General features: G+C 43.9%; 1 protein-coding gene across 1 annotated transcript; it reads left to right on the top strand.

The window, feature by feature from the left end:
• The first annotated feature begins 518 nt into the window (after positions 1-518).
• LOC135521614 (tektin-2-like) lies at positions 519-8520 on the top strand. The gene is made up of 9 exons (XM_064947324.1): positions 519-674; positions 819-944; positions 1368-1573; positions 2523-2666; positions 3018-3134; positions 5976-6081; positions 6795-6938; positions 8063-8142; positions 8325-8520. The coding sequence occupies exons 1-9, from the start codon at positions 519-521 to the stop codon at positions 8518-8520; spliced, it is 1275 nt and encodes a 424-aa protein (XP_064803396.1).
• Positions 8521-16274: the final 7754 nt, after the last annotated feature.

The raw sequence follows: 16274 nt of genomic DNA, 5'->3' as shown, positions 1-16274 counted from the left end.
CGATAGAGCCTGAGTGCGAACCCAGAGTCTCTGGTGGAACCCAGAGTCTTCAGGGTATTCAGTATGTATGTTTAGGGATTTTCCTTCATCGCTAACGTTATTCTAGGTTTTTCACATTTCATGCTTCATTTGATATCTGGGTAGAGTTTCAGTTGCATTTACATGGCAGTCATAACTACTACCCTGCTTCCTATTCTGTGTTGACCCATTCCTCCCATGGAAAATATTAGAAAATGTTTACTTTAAAGCACTATGAAACTTTTTCAATTGAACATGGCCAGGTTTCATACCCTACTATTTGACATGTGATAATAAGAAAACAAATGTAGAAACTTAGGCCAGTTGGTTCACATTAGGAGGTGCTATAACAGCCTGTGTGCACATTATGTTTGGATTTTAACACTCAAAAATGTCATTTTAGTGGAAAGGAATTTCTCTTTGGATCTAGACCTGCATACAGGTCTCTACAGCCTTTGACTGACTAACTCAATTCAAGCTGTCTATTTATGTTGGTAGGAATGGCTACTACGAGTAGGAAGCCCGGTCAGCGTTACTGGGTGACAGACTGGGAGACCAATAACAAGCTGCTCACGGACAACGCCGAGCAGCAACGCCACCATTCACAGCAGACAAGGCAGGAGGGGCGGGCCCTAAGGCACCAGACAGCCTGTAAGGTACAGAGACGGGGAGACAAGGGACTGATGCCAGCCAGCAGGGAATGCATTGACAGAGATGACCAACTCATGTTCACCTCTATACCCCATAATAACAAAGTAATACTGTGTGTGACCGTGGACTCTTCTCCGTCTCTCTGTCAGACACGCTGGGATGAGAGTGACAGCCGAGACAGGCTGGTTGACAGGATCAATGAGGTCACTGAGCAGAAGGACAGACTGCAGTTATGCGTACAGGCAATGGAAAGAGAGATCAAAGCTCTGACACAGGTCACTAATACTTGTTATGGCAGGAAATGTGGGAAAACTACTTAATGTTCAAATCAATTTACTAACCAAAAATGTCATCAACACTTATACTGTAGTACGCATGTCACAGAACACAATCTGTCAGTGTCCCTAATTTGTTAACTCTAGGGACCTTTGGGAATCCACTTTCTACTATGCTATTTGTATGCATTGTTGTGTAGTCTGGTGCAGTCTACTCTACCCAAATCCTACCCTTATTAAGTAAGATAATCATAATCTAATCATGCCTGAGGGGTGTTATTTTTGTTCTTTCTGGAAGTATGTGTGTTGGTTGACAATGAATGAATGATAGAACACATGTTTAATCGTCTAGCGGATCGTCCTTGGGCGTTTAGTACAAACTGTATTGTCAACCCGGTCTGTCTGTCTCTGTCTCTCTCCCAGGTGAAGGAAGAGACTGAGAGGGCCCTGGCGGAAACGGCCGTACCCCTGGAAGTGGTAGTGGAGTGTCTGACCCAGAGAGAGGGCCGGCGGGGGAGCGAGCTGGTCAGTGACCCCCTGGAGGGCCAGCTGAAGAGGGAGGCCCAGATGATTGACACCATGCAGCAAGAGCTGCAGCAGCACATCAGCAAGGCCTTTGAGCAGCTCTGGTAAGACAGGATAGAGATTTAACTGCCGAAGGTCTTTGGTTGTGTCTCGGGATATGGTTTATTTGATCCATGGAACATAAAGGGTTTCTATCTAACAGGCAGCTGTGTTGCTCTTAAAAATTAAGGATAATGCGATGTGAAACCGAAACGGGTGGATGGTACTGACAATTGGAGGCGTGTGTCGTCCTGATTTCATTTCACCATTGCTTCATTAAGATGAATTGCAGCAAATTTGACAGGATTCGTTAACATTCCACTGCGTTCTGTAGCCTATGTGTGCTGATGTATGCATATCATTAGGAATTAGAACACTAGAATGGACATGAACTCTCTTATGACAGTATAAAAGATAAGCCATTTTGGTCAGGGAGTTGGGCAGCCAGTGCTGTGATTAAAATATTGTGAAAACAATCAATTTAGAGATTATCTTCACAGTATGTTTATTAGCCAACGAGCCAGGCAGTTTTATTTTTTTCAAATGAACTGCCAATATGCCAATATTCCATACAAACAGGCAGTCAATCCACAGCCATACACCGGCTGAAATCAGTTGATGATATTTTAGAGGCTATTTATACAGAAAATTGGTCTAAAACCTGTGTAAACTGTATTCATAATTATATGACAATATTTTAGGTTGACAATTCTTCTACACAATTTCTGATACATCACATGCCTTTCTTTTATTTTCCTGCATAAGTAAAAGCAGGAAATGTATCATGTATGCCTCTACTGCCATTCATTCCATTTGGATTTCTCCCCGACCAAAACGGTGGCCATTATCATACCGTTTTGGAGCTTTGAGGGTTTATGATATATCCCCTCTAGTAATTTAATAGGATCTCCTGATGTATGTATGCTTGCGTGTCTATAGTTCTATGCGGGTGATAAATCTAATTTCCTTCTTAGCAATGTAGCATCAATAAAGTTTATTCCATTTAACTTCAAGCTGTCTCAAGGAAGCCCACCAACAGCTGACCTTTGACCTATCCAACAAGACTGAAGCCCTGGATGTGGACCTATCATGCCTGTCACTCACAGACAGGTCACCTGACATATCTTTGAAGCCTGACCCCACCCACATACCCACTAGGTAAGGATGGGAGCAGAGTAGTGCCTTGTCAACCTACTGAGTCAACATGTGTAGAATAAAGGAGATGATCATGAGTGAAATTATACTGTATATTTCTAGGATATTTCTAGGAATTTTGTTTTACATAATCGTCACCCCTAAATACTTTGTATTGGTGTTCAGATTCCAGAACACTCAATGGCAGACCAATTCTCAGCCTTTACCTAAATCTTGAATTATGTTCATTGGAACCACTAAACCTCAACTGATCCTCTAAACCTGAAACATTTTCTAATTTATAACACAGTACTTATAGTGTACAGTACTTACCAATGTATAACTGTGGCTGATTTATTGTCTTGTACTCTGCAGTGCCTCCACACACCAAGAGTGGGAGCAGTTCACCCACTACAACGTGACCCGGGCTGAGGAGGAGATGCAGGCTTCCCTACAGCTGAGGGAGACGATGACCTCTACAAGGATACAGGTGCTAGAGGACTGATCTAGGTGTCTAGGGGCAACTTAAACCTACTCCTATAAAATAATGTGTGGGTGGAACTATCTGTGTATTGGGGGAGGAGGAGAGCAATACATGTTATTAGTAGCACAGGAAGTCAGGGTCAGGGAATGGAAACTGGGGAAACTGGGGAGGGTGGGGGCTCGTCTGGATGTACGGTAAGAGACCATTTTACGCAGTATGAAAATTTATTCCATTAGGCGTATAGGGCAACTCCCATAACAGACTAATAAAAAAAGGAATGTTTGGTATTTCTAAGTGTTTTTGGACTGTATTTTAATAATATGCTTGCTGCCCATTTCAAACGTGCCTGAGGCTGGTCGAGCCAGAGTGGGTACAAATCCTGGCCCATACCCTTTTCTGCATCTCCCTCCTTCTCTGTCTCCCCTCTCATTTCATGCTAGCCCCATTTGAATAGAATGAAAATACTTTAAAAATAAATATATATACCACCGAACAAAAATATTAAAGGAACATGCAACAATTTCAAAGATTTTACTGAATTACAGTTCATATAAGGAAATCAGTCAATTGAAATACATACATTAAGCCCTAATCTATGGATTTCACATGACTGGGAATAAAGATATGCATCTGTTGGTCACAGACACCCTTAAAAAACAAAGTAGGGGCTGGATTAGAAAATCAGTCAGTATCTGGTGTGACCACCATTTGCCTCATGCAGTGTGACATCTCCTTTGCATAGAGCTGATCAGGCTGTTGATTGTGGCCTGTGGAATGTTGTCCCACTCCTCTTCAATGGTTTTGCGAAGTTGCTGTATATTAGCGGGAACTGGAACACGCTGTCGAACATGTCGATCCAGAACATCCCAATGATGCTTCATGGGTGATCCTGATGACATGGGGCTGTGCATTATCATGCTGAAACATGAGATGATTGTGGCAGATGAATGGCACAACAATGGGCCTCAGGATGTTGTCACCATATCTCAGTGCATTCAAATTGCCATCGCTAAAATGCAATTGTGTTCATTGTCCTTAGCTTATGCCGGCCCTTTACAATAACCCCACTGCCACCATGGGGCACTGTGTTCACAATGTTGACATCAGCAAACCATACACGCTGTCTGTCATCTGCCTGGTACAGTTGAAACTGGGATTTATCTGTGAAGAGCACACTTCTCCACTTATCCTTCTATGGCCACAACACCGAACTGCAGTCAGGTCAAGAGCCTGGTGAGGACGACAAGCTTCCCTAGGATGGTTTCTGACAGATTGTGCAGAAATTCTGCGGTTGTGCAAACCTACAGTTTCATCAGCTTTCTGGGTGTTTTGTCTCAGACCATCCCTCAGGTGAAAAAGCTGGATGTGGAGGTCCTGGGCTACCGTGGTTACACATCGTGGTCTACGGTTATGAGACCAGTTGGACATACTGCCAAATTCTCGAAAATTACGTTGGCCTCCAATAGAGAAATTACATTGGCTTGTGGTAGAGAAATTAACATTCAGTTCTCTAGCAACAGCTCTGGTGGATATTCCTACAGTCAGCATGCCAATTGCACGCTCCCTCAACTTGAGGCATCTGTGGCATTGTGTTGTGTAACAAAACTGCACATTTTAGAGTGGCCACAATCCTGCCTCGGAGCTCTATGGACAATTCCTTCGACCGCATGGCTTGGTTTTTGCTCCGACATGCACTGTCAACTGTGGGACCATATATATATATGATCCCACAGTTGACAGTGCATGTCAGAGCAAAAACCAAGCCATGCGGTCGAAGGAATTGTCCATAGACCTGTTTTTTTATTTTTAATACATTTGCAAAAATGTCTGAACCTGTTTTTGCTTTGTCATTATGGGGTATTGAGTGTAGATTGATGAGGATTTGTTTTTTTGTATCTGTTTTAGGAAAGTCTGTAACCTAACAAAATGTGGAAAAAGTTAAGGGGCCTGAATTCTTTTCCAAATTCACTGTATGCTTCTGTATATGTGGCCAAATAGCACTGGTTCCAATTCAAGTGCTAATGGCGTTCATCAAACTCCAGGCGGTGCTATGGTCAGACACTACGGTCAAATATTATATACAATATAGCTCAGAATTTGTATTATTTATTTTATACAGTCTTTTTTTGCTCATCTTTATCAAGGGTGCCAATAATTATGGACATGAATGAATTGCAAAGACACCAGCAAGTGGACTTCAGTAACTGTTGTATTGGAATGCTGGTGTAGGGGATTGTTTAAGCTGAGGAGGACATATGGGTTTATTTCAAAGGCATGAGGTAGCACTTGTTTTTTTTGGCTCAGGCTGAAGCGGTGTAAACTGTATCCGAGGAATATCATCCTGATCGATATACAGTACAGAAGCATTCAACAGGAACGGGAGTCTGATCAATAAATGCTGAAGATCATCTTTACAAGGGGATTGTAATGTGTTCCTGAGGGTTGCTGGTATTTTCACTCACACAGTCTGAAGAGGACATTATCACCCTTTGAAAACATCATAAGCATGTTTTTGGGATAAGTTTGAAGGACATGTTACTTTTTTTTAAAAACTGCCATGATTGGCCATTTTCATAAACTGATGTGTGTCTGACTAAGTATAGCAAGACCATCCTCTCCAAGAGTGTCTCAGAGTAGGACTGGTAATCTACTGTAGGATCAGGTCCCCCTGGTCCATATAATCTTATTCATTAGAACCTAAAAGGCAAGACTGATCCTATATAAACCCACCTACTCTGAGACTTTCTGAATACGGGCCACATATTCCTTATTACTGCACCATAAGACTATTATTCATCTCTCTCCTCTGTATGGTGTCTGATGCCCCCATCTCTTATGTCCCTTTAGAGACAGAATGACCTGGAGGGGCAGTGGGTCACCACTGGGTTCAACCTGCGCAAGAGGGCCCACCAGCTCCAGCAGGCCTGCAGTCGGCTGCACTGGCAGCACACAGCTGTGAGTACGGAGTCCTGCTCATTAGGGCGCACAATGGCAAATGTATTTCAATGCAAAATACTGTTTTGACTAAATGTACCACCTTGTATCAAGAGCTAAGCCTTTGAAAGGCTCTTGTTAAGCATTAATGACATGCTTAGCTCTTACACTGGGTCCTTCTCATGCTATACATCCACTAAACCCATTAGACCCCCCCCCCCCCCGTCTCTCTGAGACACACTGACCTAAAGTTGCTCTCTCCACCCTTCAACTGATCTCCCTTCTAATCAGAGCAGCACAGCCATTTTCCTTTGTTAGCGCTCCACTGGGCCCTATCCATTTTCATATCATGAATACATATCGTCCTGGTAAGGAAGTCTACTCCAGAGGCAATAACAATAGCAGTGTCTGGAATGCACAGGGTGGGATTATATAAGACTGGGGTCAATGCAGGGAAGGCAGATCGCCTAGGTTTCTCATGAATGTGTTCTAGATCAGTAACATCATATATACAGTAGATCCGAACAAGAAGTGGAATCTATGAATCAGCTATTGTGTGAGAGCTAGAGGCTAGACCAAGAACCATAGAGAGCATAGATGGTGATAAGGTGGTATTGACTAGCATAGAGTTTAGAAAGCAAAGAGGGCAATTCTAGACGGCCCTTAGCTGTTGGAGGTTTCTCAGGCTTCTCAGTGCTGACTCTGTGATCCTTTGCCTCTGTCTGTCCCACCAGACCAGAGAGGAGATCACAGAGCTGTTGAGGGACATCCATCATCTTGAGCAGGAGCTGCTGGCTACAGAGTGTCCCCTGAAGCTGGTCCATACCAGGCTGGAGAACAGGAACTCGAGGCCCGGAGTGGACCTCTGCAGAGACCAGGTAGAACCATAATAATATAATTACTGGAATGCGGAAAAAGCCCCTCAATCCAGGGCAATTTGACAGTACACTCACTATGAACACTGGTCCACACGTCAAGGGAAATAGACTTGAATGGCAATGTTCATTCTACCCATTCTATTTCTATGGTTGATTCTAACTTGTAAAGCAGGAATGGGTATTCTTTGGTCTTGGAGGATCGTTGTGTGTTCAGACATTTGTTCTATGAAAGCCTGCGCAGATCGACCCGTCAGAGGACCTGAGTTGTTGTAAAGGTTGATTTTTGTCATGGAAAAGGAGCAGTGTCTCTGTTTGTCATAGTATACTGGACAAAATATAAACTCAACATGTAAGTTTTGGTCCCGTGTTTCATGAGCTGATGTAAAATATACCAGAAATGTTCCATGTGCAACTTTTTTTTTCTCTCAACTGTGTGCATTAGTTTACTTCCTCATTAGTGAGCATTTCTCCTTTTCCAAGACAATCCATCCACCTGACAGGTGTGGCATATCAAGAAGCTGATTAAACAGCATGATCATTACACAGGTGCACCTTGTGCTGGGGACAATAAAAGGCCACTCTAAAATGTGTAGTTTTGTCACACACCACAATGCCACAGATGTTTTTTGAGGGAGTGTGCAATATGCATGCTGACTGCAGGATTATCCACCAGAGTTGTTTCCAGAGATTTGAATGGTAATTTCTCTACCATAAGTCGCCTCCAATGTAGTTGTAGAGAATTTGGCAGTACGTCCAACCGGCTTCACAACCGCAGACCACGTGAAACCTCCTTATCCGGCTTCTTCACCTGCAGGGTCGTCTGAGACCAGCCACCTGGACAGCTGATGAAATTGAGGAATATTTATGTCTGAATAAAGCCCTTTTGTGGGGGAAACTCATTCTGATTGGCACGGCCTGGCTTCCCAGTGGATGAGCCTATGCCCACCCATGGCTGCGCCATGCCTTGTCATGTGAAATCCTTAAATGAATGAATTTATTTTAATTGACTGATTTCCTTTTATGAACTCTAAATCAGTAAAATAATTGAAATGATTGCATGGTGCGTTCATATTTTTGTTCAGTATATAATGTGTGCCCATACCATGACTCTGTGATCTCTGTAGGTGCATTCTGGACTGGTGGAAGAGGCTAAGCAGTTGGGAGCCACCATAGAAGCGTTACAGCAGAATCTAGCCAAGTCTAGGTGAGTGTATGTGTTATTGAGTTGCTATGAAAGTGAGCACGTCATATATCCACCTCGTATGACTCTTTCACAGCATATTGAACATATGATGTGCTCCCTTTCATAGCATATTGCCGTTTAATGTAAGGACCCCCCCCACATCATCTCGCCCTGTGTTGCTGTTCTGTGACCCTGTGTACCAGGCACTCTCTGCAGTCCCTAGAGGAGCAACAGGCCTGTATGGGTGAGGACCTGTCCAGGAAGCAGGAGGCCCTGGAGCTGGAGCAGCGTAGCGACCACATCCGCCAGCACCTGGAGGTCCTGTCTGAGGCCAAGACAGTCAAGATCGTCCCTGGAGTCACTGTCCCCATCCCCGGCTTCACCAGAGAGATGTTCTGATGAGGTGGACACACCACGCACGAACGCAAGCACCCTTTTATTCATGGCTATAAAGCGGTTTGAAATTCACTACGTATGGAGCGGTTGTACTTTGACTCCCATTCCCTGACTGAATTGTGGATTTACAATAGCTCCCAATTTAACTGAAGCCTCAAACAGTTTAAAAACGCCTTTTTACTACAAAGAATACACAGCAAAATATACAATATGTTTACAATTTAGAAAAATTACAATAAGGAATTGTTTTTAAAACAAATCATTTTAGAGCGTTATATAAAAAAATGTCAAGTGTAGTTCAGTATAATGAGAGGCGGGGTAAAAATGATAGCTACTACAAAAATAGGCAACACCCTGGGAAAAAGTTGATATTTCCAATTTTAGAACTCGTCAATTGGCCAACAAAGCAGTTCACTTTCCCCATAGTTCCAATGCACTGAAAGGTATTGCTGCTCACAGGGAAGGAAGCTCCTCCCAAAGTGTTTTACACACTTACTGTCCTTTCATGAGTCCATCTTTGAGTTGGGGAGTGTAGCGAAAGTACTTGGTGGGTACTGTAATCAATGTTTCACCATTACCAGTTGTCCTCAAAATGCTCCTGAAGCCTCTCTCCTCTGTTACTGTATTGCCTGTGTCTCCTGAACAGAAACCAACAGAAGCTCTAATATGTGTAAATACAACCACACACTGAACATGTTTTATATTGTAGTCATTTAGCATACACTCTTATCCAGAGTGACTTACAGGAGCAATTAGGGTTAAGTGCCTTGCTCAAGGGCATATCGGCATATTTGTCACTTAGTCGGCTCAGGGATTCGAACCAGAGATCTTAACCGCTAGGCTACCTGCCGCCCATATACTGCACTGATAGAATAAACAAAAGAATTGTAATATCAACTGACAATGTCAAGCGTGCAATGCCTTGATGTGATATCGTAGCTTCCCATTTGAGGTATCTATCCCTTTTTATTTTATTTTTGAACATTTCTTTTATCTTTTCCCTTCTGCCGTCTGTCAGCGACCTCTGTTTCCTTGCTATATACGGCGCTTTATCTTCCCTTACTTACCGTAGCTCCAAATGAAATGTGTATCTGCACTGTGTGACTGTCAGTGTGTGTGACCGTGCCTCCACAGTAGGAAAGGTAGCACTGCTCCACACACCAGCAGGATGATGAGCGAGACCACCGCCACCGTGGTCCTTTTGCCCTCTCTCTCACACGGTTCTGACGGGACAAGGTCACGACCAAACAATATGGGGAAATGTTATGGTGTCCATAGGACAGCCTCGGTGTCACTCAGACTTGGCTCTCGAAATATAGACAGTGTACATATTAGCCCGAAAGCTACATAGGTCACGCCACTCACACCCACGGAGAAAGCTGTACATTCAATGGATATGAATGGTGTGGCACTAGCTTGGGCGCCGACTGTTTCTGCATTCGACAAGGCCTTTGAGGAAAAGTTACTTACCTGTTCTGTCTGTCAAGGAGATAGGAGATTTCTTACCCATGCTTTGCACTACTATTACATAGAACATTGGTCACCAACCCCGGTCCAGAGACTGACAGACAGATGGAGTTTGTGTAAACTTATGGCTGATTCATAATATAGGGCCAACATGATCCTTTCTAGCACGGTTCCAACAAACACAGTATGGTGGATGCGTAACCAGGCCATGCCAGTACAGCTTGGCTTGGTTTGGCCCTGTAGTCTGAATCACGCTTGAGAGACCGATGGAAGACAGTTTGTGAAGAGACTGAGAGACAGATGGGGTTAGTTAGTGCATGGGGTTCCATACCTGCTGTGTAGGTGGCAGAGCTGTGGCCCAGCTTGTTGCTCACCATGCAGGTGAAGTGACCACAGATGGGAGAGGAGGAGATGAACAGGGTCTTCCCATCAGGCAACATGTGTCCCACAGCATCGGTGATGTCTGCCCGCTCGTGGAGCCGGCTGAATTTAAGGTCTGTCCCTCAGGTCTCCACACAAAACAGGGAGGAGTGGGAGGGGTGGTGCACAGCCTCTGAGAGGAAAGACAAGGGACAGAGAACAGAGAAGGAGACCAGGTGTGAGAAAGGTGAGACTTGGAAGTTGCAACTGAAAATTGCCTCAAAGAGGAGAAAGAGAGACGGAGTGGAGAGAGAACAGAGGTGTGTTGTGAAGTAACAGGGTGAGTTGAGTGTGTTGTCTACTGAGGCTTGGTGGTGGTGACTTGAGGACTTTGAGGCTGTGAGGAGAAAACAGATCAGAAACTTAGAAAGAATACATTTGACAGAGACAAATATAGAGCTTGGAACTATTGAAGAGGGATTGCGCGAGACAGTCATTGGACTGATAACCTGAAATATTACCGACTCAAAGTTGAGTGTTGGACTGCAGTGAAGTATACATTTATATTATAAAAACAAAGAATGAGCTTAGGCAGAACTGACCCAACCGTTATTCCTCTATAAGAACATAACTCCATGGGGACAGGAAGGAATGTCTAGGAATGTATTCAAAACAGCAACGTAATCAGAAAGTCTGTCAGCTGTATTGTCACATAACTAACACCTCATTATAGTTACATTTAAGTAATAAGTCAGCATAGGTGACATAGAACAACGGTTAAATGTCACAATTTTTGATATATTCTAATTAGACCATGTTGATCGACGTACCGTACTCCTTGACGATACACTGTGCACAAGTCTTGACGCCAGCCTGGTCAGTGACGGTCACGATGTACACTCTGCTGTCCGCCACGCCAAAGCCCTCCAGCTTCAGTATTGGCCCCTACTGCTCCAGACTCAGACGCCCGTCCAATCGTTTTTCTTGACCGGGGTATGTATTCAACGTCACCTTCCCAGGATTCCCGGGGGTTTTTGCATTCTCTGGCTCCCGCTACCAGGTTATCATGGAGATATTTTCTTTGGGACCGCGGTCGATCTGGACCTGGAGAACTAGATGTCCGGCTGGGAGAACATTGACCGGCTGCGGGGTCTGGAAGTGGACCGACACGCACTGGTACCCACAAGTCACTGGGGACAGAAGCATGATCATGCGTTGTTATCGTATTGCCTGGGGTGATTGGAAATCAATACCTTACCAACCTTCGATGGAGGCTGACAGAGAGAGAAATTGGAGGAAGGGCTCATTGTATTGGCAAGAGTGGAACGAATGGCCATTTCAATGAGCCTGTCCTCCTATTTAAAATGACACCAGCCTCTACTGATACGGTTGGTTTCTATGCTTTTCATGACTTAGCTCATGATTTCTCACATTTATATTGAGTGTGGAGTGAAGAGGACTTTCATCGGTTCGTCAACCAGTGACTGGGGCGGCAGGGTAGCCTAGTGGTTAGAGCATTGGACTAGTAAACGGAAGGTTGCAAGTTCAAACCCCCGAGCTGACAAAGTACAAATCTGTCATTCTGCCCCTGAACAGGCAGTTTAACCCACTGTTCCTAGGCCGTCATTGAAAATAAGAATTTGTTCTTAACTGACTTGCCTAGTTAAATAAAGGTTAAACAAAAATAATAATAAAAACAGAGCACATGACAGTTCTGCCTGACGAGATGTTTGTCAAGCTTTGTTGTTACATCACATAACCTCTGTGGAAACCTCCATCAAACACAAAGGGAAGTAGACATCATTTCCTCAGAAGACGCATATTGAAACACACCCTATTGTCTCAATCACCTCAGATGACCAGAGCTGCACGCTCCTTGGCTCGTTCTAGACATGTCAACTCAGCAAAAAAAGAAACTTCCTCTGCCAACAGAGTTAATTTTCAGCAAACTTAACATGTGTAAAAATGTATATGAACATAACAAGATTCAACAACTGAGACATAAACTGAACAAGTTCCACAGACATGTGACTAACAGAAATTGAATAATGTGTCCCTGAAACAAAGGGGGGGGGGGTCAAAAGTAACAGTCAGTATCTGGTGTGGCCACCAGCTGCATTAAGTACTGCGGTGCATCTCCTCCTCATGGACTGCACCAGATTTGCCCGTTTTTGCTGTAAGATGTTACCCCACTCTTCCACCAAGACCTGCAAGTTCCCGGGCATTTCTGGGGGAATGGCCCTAGCCCTCACCCTCCGATCCAACAGGTCCCAGATGTGCTCAATGGGATTGAGATCCGGGCTCTTCGCTGGCCATGGCAGAACACTGACATTCCTGTCTTGCAGGAAATCACACACAGAACGAGCAGTATGGCTGGTGGCATTGTCATGCTGGAGGGTCATGTCAGGATGAACATGCACCTGTGGAACAGTCGTTAAGACACTAACAGCTTACAGACGGTAGGCAATTAAGGTCACAGTTAAGAGGGCATGATAGTGCTACTTGACTTATCACCGACAGACAGCTCGTGATACTTCAACTATCATCAACCTAAAAGGTAATATCTGACTTTCATACTCTAGAACACTTGTACCTCTTGACTTCTGATTTCTGAACGAGACATACTGAGACAACTACCCTCCACACTCCTTGTGCTGAATAAATCAACCTCCTAACCGAGGTGGATGAATAGCAACGTGGATGAATAGCAACAGTGGTGTTATAAGGGGGTTTTGTCTCGAACCGTTCTCTTCACTAATCAGTAAATCATAGTGCAACTTCTAGTAGGAGAAACAGATACATATCTGACTTTCATACTCTAGAACAAGTGTATCTCTTGACTTCTGATTTCTGAACGAGACATACTGTGACAACTACCCTCCACACTCCTCGTGCTGAATAAATCCACTTCCTAACCGAGGTGGGTGAATAGCAACAGTGGTGTTATAAGTTGTTGTTTTTTGTCTCGAACCGTTCTCTTCACTAATCAGTAAATCATAGTAGAAACTTCTAGCAGGAGAAACAGATACTAAGTGATTGGATAAGCCTCTGGAGAAATTAATAGTAGTAAGTGTTTTGATGATTGTTGATGTTATAGATTAAGGACAAAGAAGAAACTGAAATAACGTGTACAACTGTGTGACTTGCAAACATTGAATAAAAAGTAGAAACGAGACTCAAAACCCCAGGGGAGAGAACGCCTCTGACACTCCCGTTCTAGGGGAACAAGTCTAGTTTCTACACAAAAGACAATTTAAAGGATTGGACAGCCAATTTTTTAAAATTTATTTTACCTTTATTTTACTAGGCAAGTCAGTTAAGAACAAATTCTTATTTTCAATGACGGCCTAGGAACAGTGGGTTAACTCCCTGTTCAGGGACAGAACGACAGATTTGTACCTTGTCAGCTCGGGGATTTGAACTTGCAACCTTTCGGTTACTAGTCCAACGCTCTAACCACTAGGCTACCCTTTGTAAAAGCAAAGTTACTCAGTATTAACCGATGGGGTCTTGGCATTAAATAGTAAATCGTTTGTCTAGATACTAGAAGTGATTGGGAACCCTATAAGAGCAATGGCGAGTTGAAGAGTCTACTCTTTGGGAACCCTATAGAGCAACGGCGAGTTGAGTCTACTCTATAAAAGGTAAATAGAGGGATTCAATCGTAAATCGGCTGGCCACCGATTTATATGGTTTATGTCTGGATACAAGAGTCTTTGGGAATCCTATAGAGCAATGGCGAGTTGAAGAGTCTACTCTTTGAGAACTAAAGATGCCTGGTAAAGGTACCACAAGGGAGAGGTACTCTAAGTCTGATTGATATTATCTAAGATCCCGAAATACGCCCAAATCAAATCAAATTTTATTTTCCACATACACATGGTTAGCAGATGTTAATGCGAGTGTAGCGAAATGCTTGTGCTTCTAGTTCCGACAATGCAGTAATAACCAACAATGGCACCACATTAGGCTAATCTCCGAATAAAAGGGCAGGATACATAACCAGGCCAGTCCGGCGTGCCTGTGAGTCACCTGTTAGCCGGGTGACATAAGAACTTGAGTGAGACGACTTGTATCACTCATGACGGAGGTACCTTAACGGTCTTATAGCAAAATCTCCTACCGCGACACTGTATAGTTAAAGTGACTATGCATATATGATAAACAGAGAATAGCAGCAGTGTAAAAAGAGGGGTTGGGGGGCACACAATGCAAATAGTCCAGGTAGCCATTTGATTACCTGTTCAGGAGTCTTATGGCTTGGGGGTAAAAACTGTTGAGAAGCCTTTTTGTCCTAGTTTGCCCCCGATGATGCATTGCGCAGACCGCACCACCCTCTGGTGAGCCCTGCGGTTGTGGGTGGTAGAGTTGCTGTACCAGGCAGTGATACAGCCCGACAGGATTCTCTCAATTGTGCATCTGTAAAAGTTTGTGAGGGTTTTAGGTGACAAACCACATTTCTTCAACCTCCTGAGGTTGAAGAGGTGCTTTTGTGCCTTCTTCACCACACTGTCTGTGTGGGTGGACCATTTCAAACTTGATGATTGAGTTGGAGGCATGCATGGCCACACAGTCATGTGTAAAAAGTGAGTACAGGAGGAGGCTGAGCACACACCCTTGTGGGGCCGTAGTGTGGAGGATCAGCGAAGTGGAGATGTTGTTTCCTACCTTCACCACCTGGGGGCAGCCCGTCAGGAAGTCCAGGACCCAATTGCACAGACTGGGGTTGAGACCCATGGGCTCAAGCTTAATGATGATCTTGGAGGGTAATATGGTGTTGAATGCTGAGCTATAGTTAATGAACAGCATTCTTACATGGGTATTCCTCTTGTCCAGATGGGATAGGGTAGTGTGACGGCAATTGCAGCCAGCTGGTCTGTGCATGCTCTGAGGACGCAGCTAGGGATGCCGTCTGGGGCTGGCAGCCTTGCGAGGATTAACACGTTTAAATGTCATACTCACGTGCCAACTCAGTGGCACTGTGTTGTCCTCAAAGTGGGCAAAGAGTGTGTTTAGCTAGTCTGGCAGCAAGATGGCGACGTGGCTGGTTTTCCTTTTGTAGTCCGTGATTGTCTGAAAAACCCCTGCCACATCTGTCATGTCTGAGCTGTTTACTTGCGACTCAACTTTGTCTCGATATTGACGTTTTGCATGTTTGATTGCCTTGCTTTTACAGGAATTAAAGGGAACTACTACTCTATTTGTATTCTACCATATTCCCCGTCACCTTACCAAGGTTAAATGTGGTGGTTCGTGCTTGGAGTAGGCCATTCAAGGAGTTGGTCTGATAGTGCCCTCTAATGTCATAGGTCTCCCCCCTTGCTTGCAGAAACAATAGAGAACAAATGCAGAAAGGCCCACTTCCCACTTGTGCGATATCATGAACATACCTGTACCACCAAGTGCCCTTTGTTAAGTAAATGTGAAAAGGAGACTGGAGTGCGACTTTAATTAAATCATCTTATCTACATTAGCAAAAACAATACAGTACAGTATTTTCAATTCAAGGAACGAGATGTCCCCCCCACATTCTGAATGAGCTTTTTTGTCTCCCCCCAAGTTTTATCATTAGAAAGTCATACAAAACGAGGCAACAGTGTTCTTTAGGACCATGTAGACGCCTCCAAGGGGTCAGGTAGGATGTTTGGATTTTTTTATCCAACTGGATTAAAAATAAAAATAAATCCCCCCCCCCCCCTTCTCAAACCAGTTGCAATTTGAAGTGATATTATGAATATAGGAATTTCTAAAACAAGCCAGTGGATGGTGCTATTAAATAGGTGGTGCTGTGTTTTTCCTCACTCATCCAGACTGCTGTATTTCTGTCTCTTCAATGTCTCCTATGGAAGTGTAGCAAAGTGGACGCTTACAAAGATTTCCTTACAGGTTATGAAATAGGTTAAATACACACATGCACTGTCACAATAATG

The sequence above is a fragment of the Oncorhynchus masou genome, chromosome 30, assembly GCF_036934945.1.
Source record: "Oncorhynchus masou masou isolate Uvic2021 chromosome 30, UVic_Omas_1.1, whole genome shotgun sequence".
NCBI classification, from domain to species: Eukaryota; Metazoa; Chordata; class Actinopteri; order Salmoniformes; family Salmonidae; genus Oncorhynchus; species Oncorhynchus masou.
This window is presented reverse-complemented; position numbering and strand designations above follow the sequence as displayed.

Excerpts from the sequence above, each read along its gene's own strand:
- LOC135521614 (XM_064947324.1), top strand. The coding sequence starts at position 519 with ATGGCTACTACGAGTAGGAAGCCCGGTCAGCGTTACTGGGTGACAGAC. Across the intron at positions 675-818 it reads GGCACCAGACAGCCTGTAAG|ACACGCTGGGATGAGAGTGA; the intron begins GTACAGAGACGG and ends TCTCTCTGTCAG. Across the intron at positions 6,939-8,062 it reads TGGACCTCTGCAGAGACCAG|GTGCATTCTGGACTGGTGGA; the intron begins GTAGAACCATAA and ends TGATCTCTGTAG.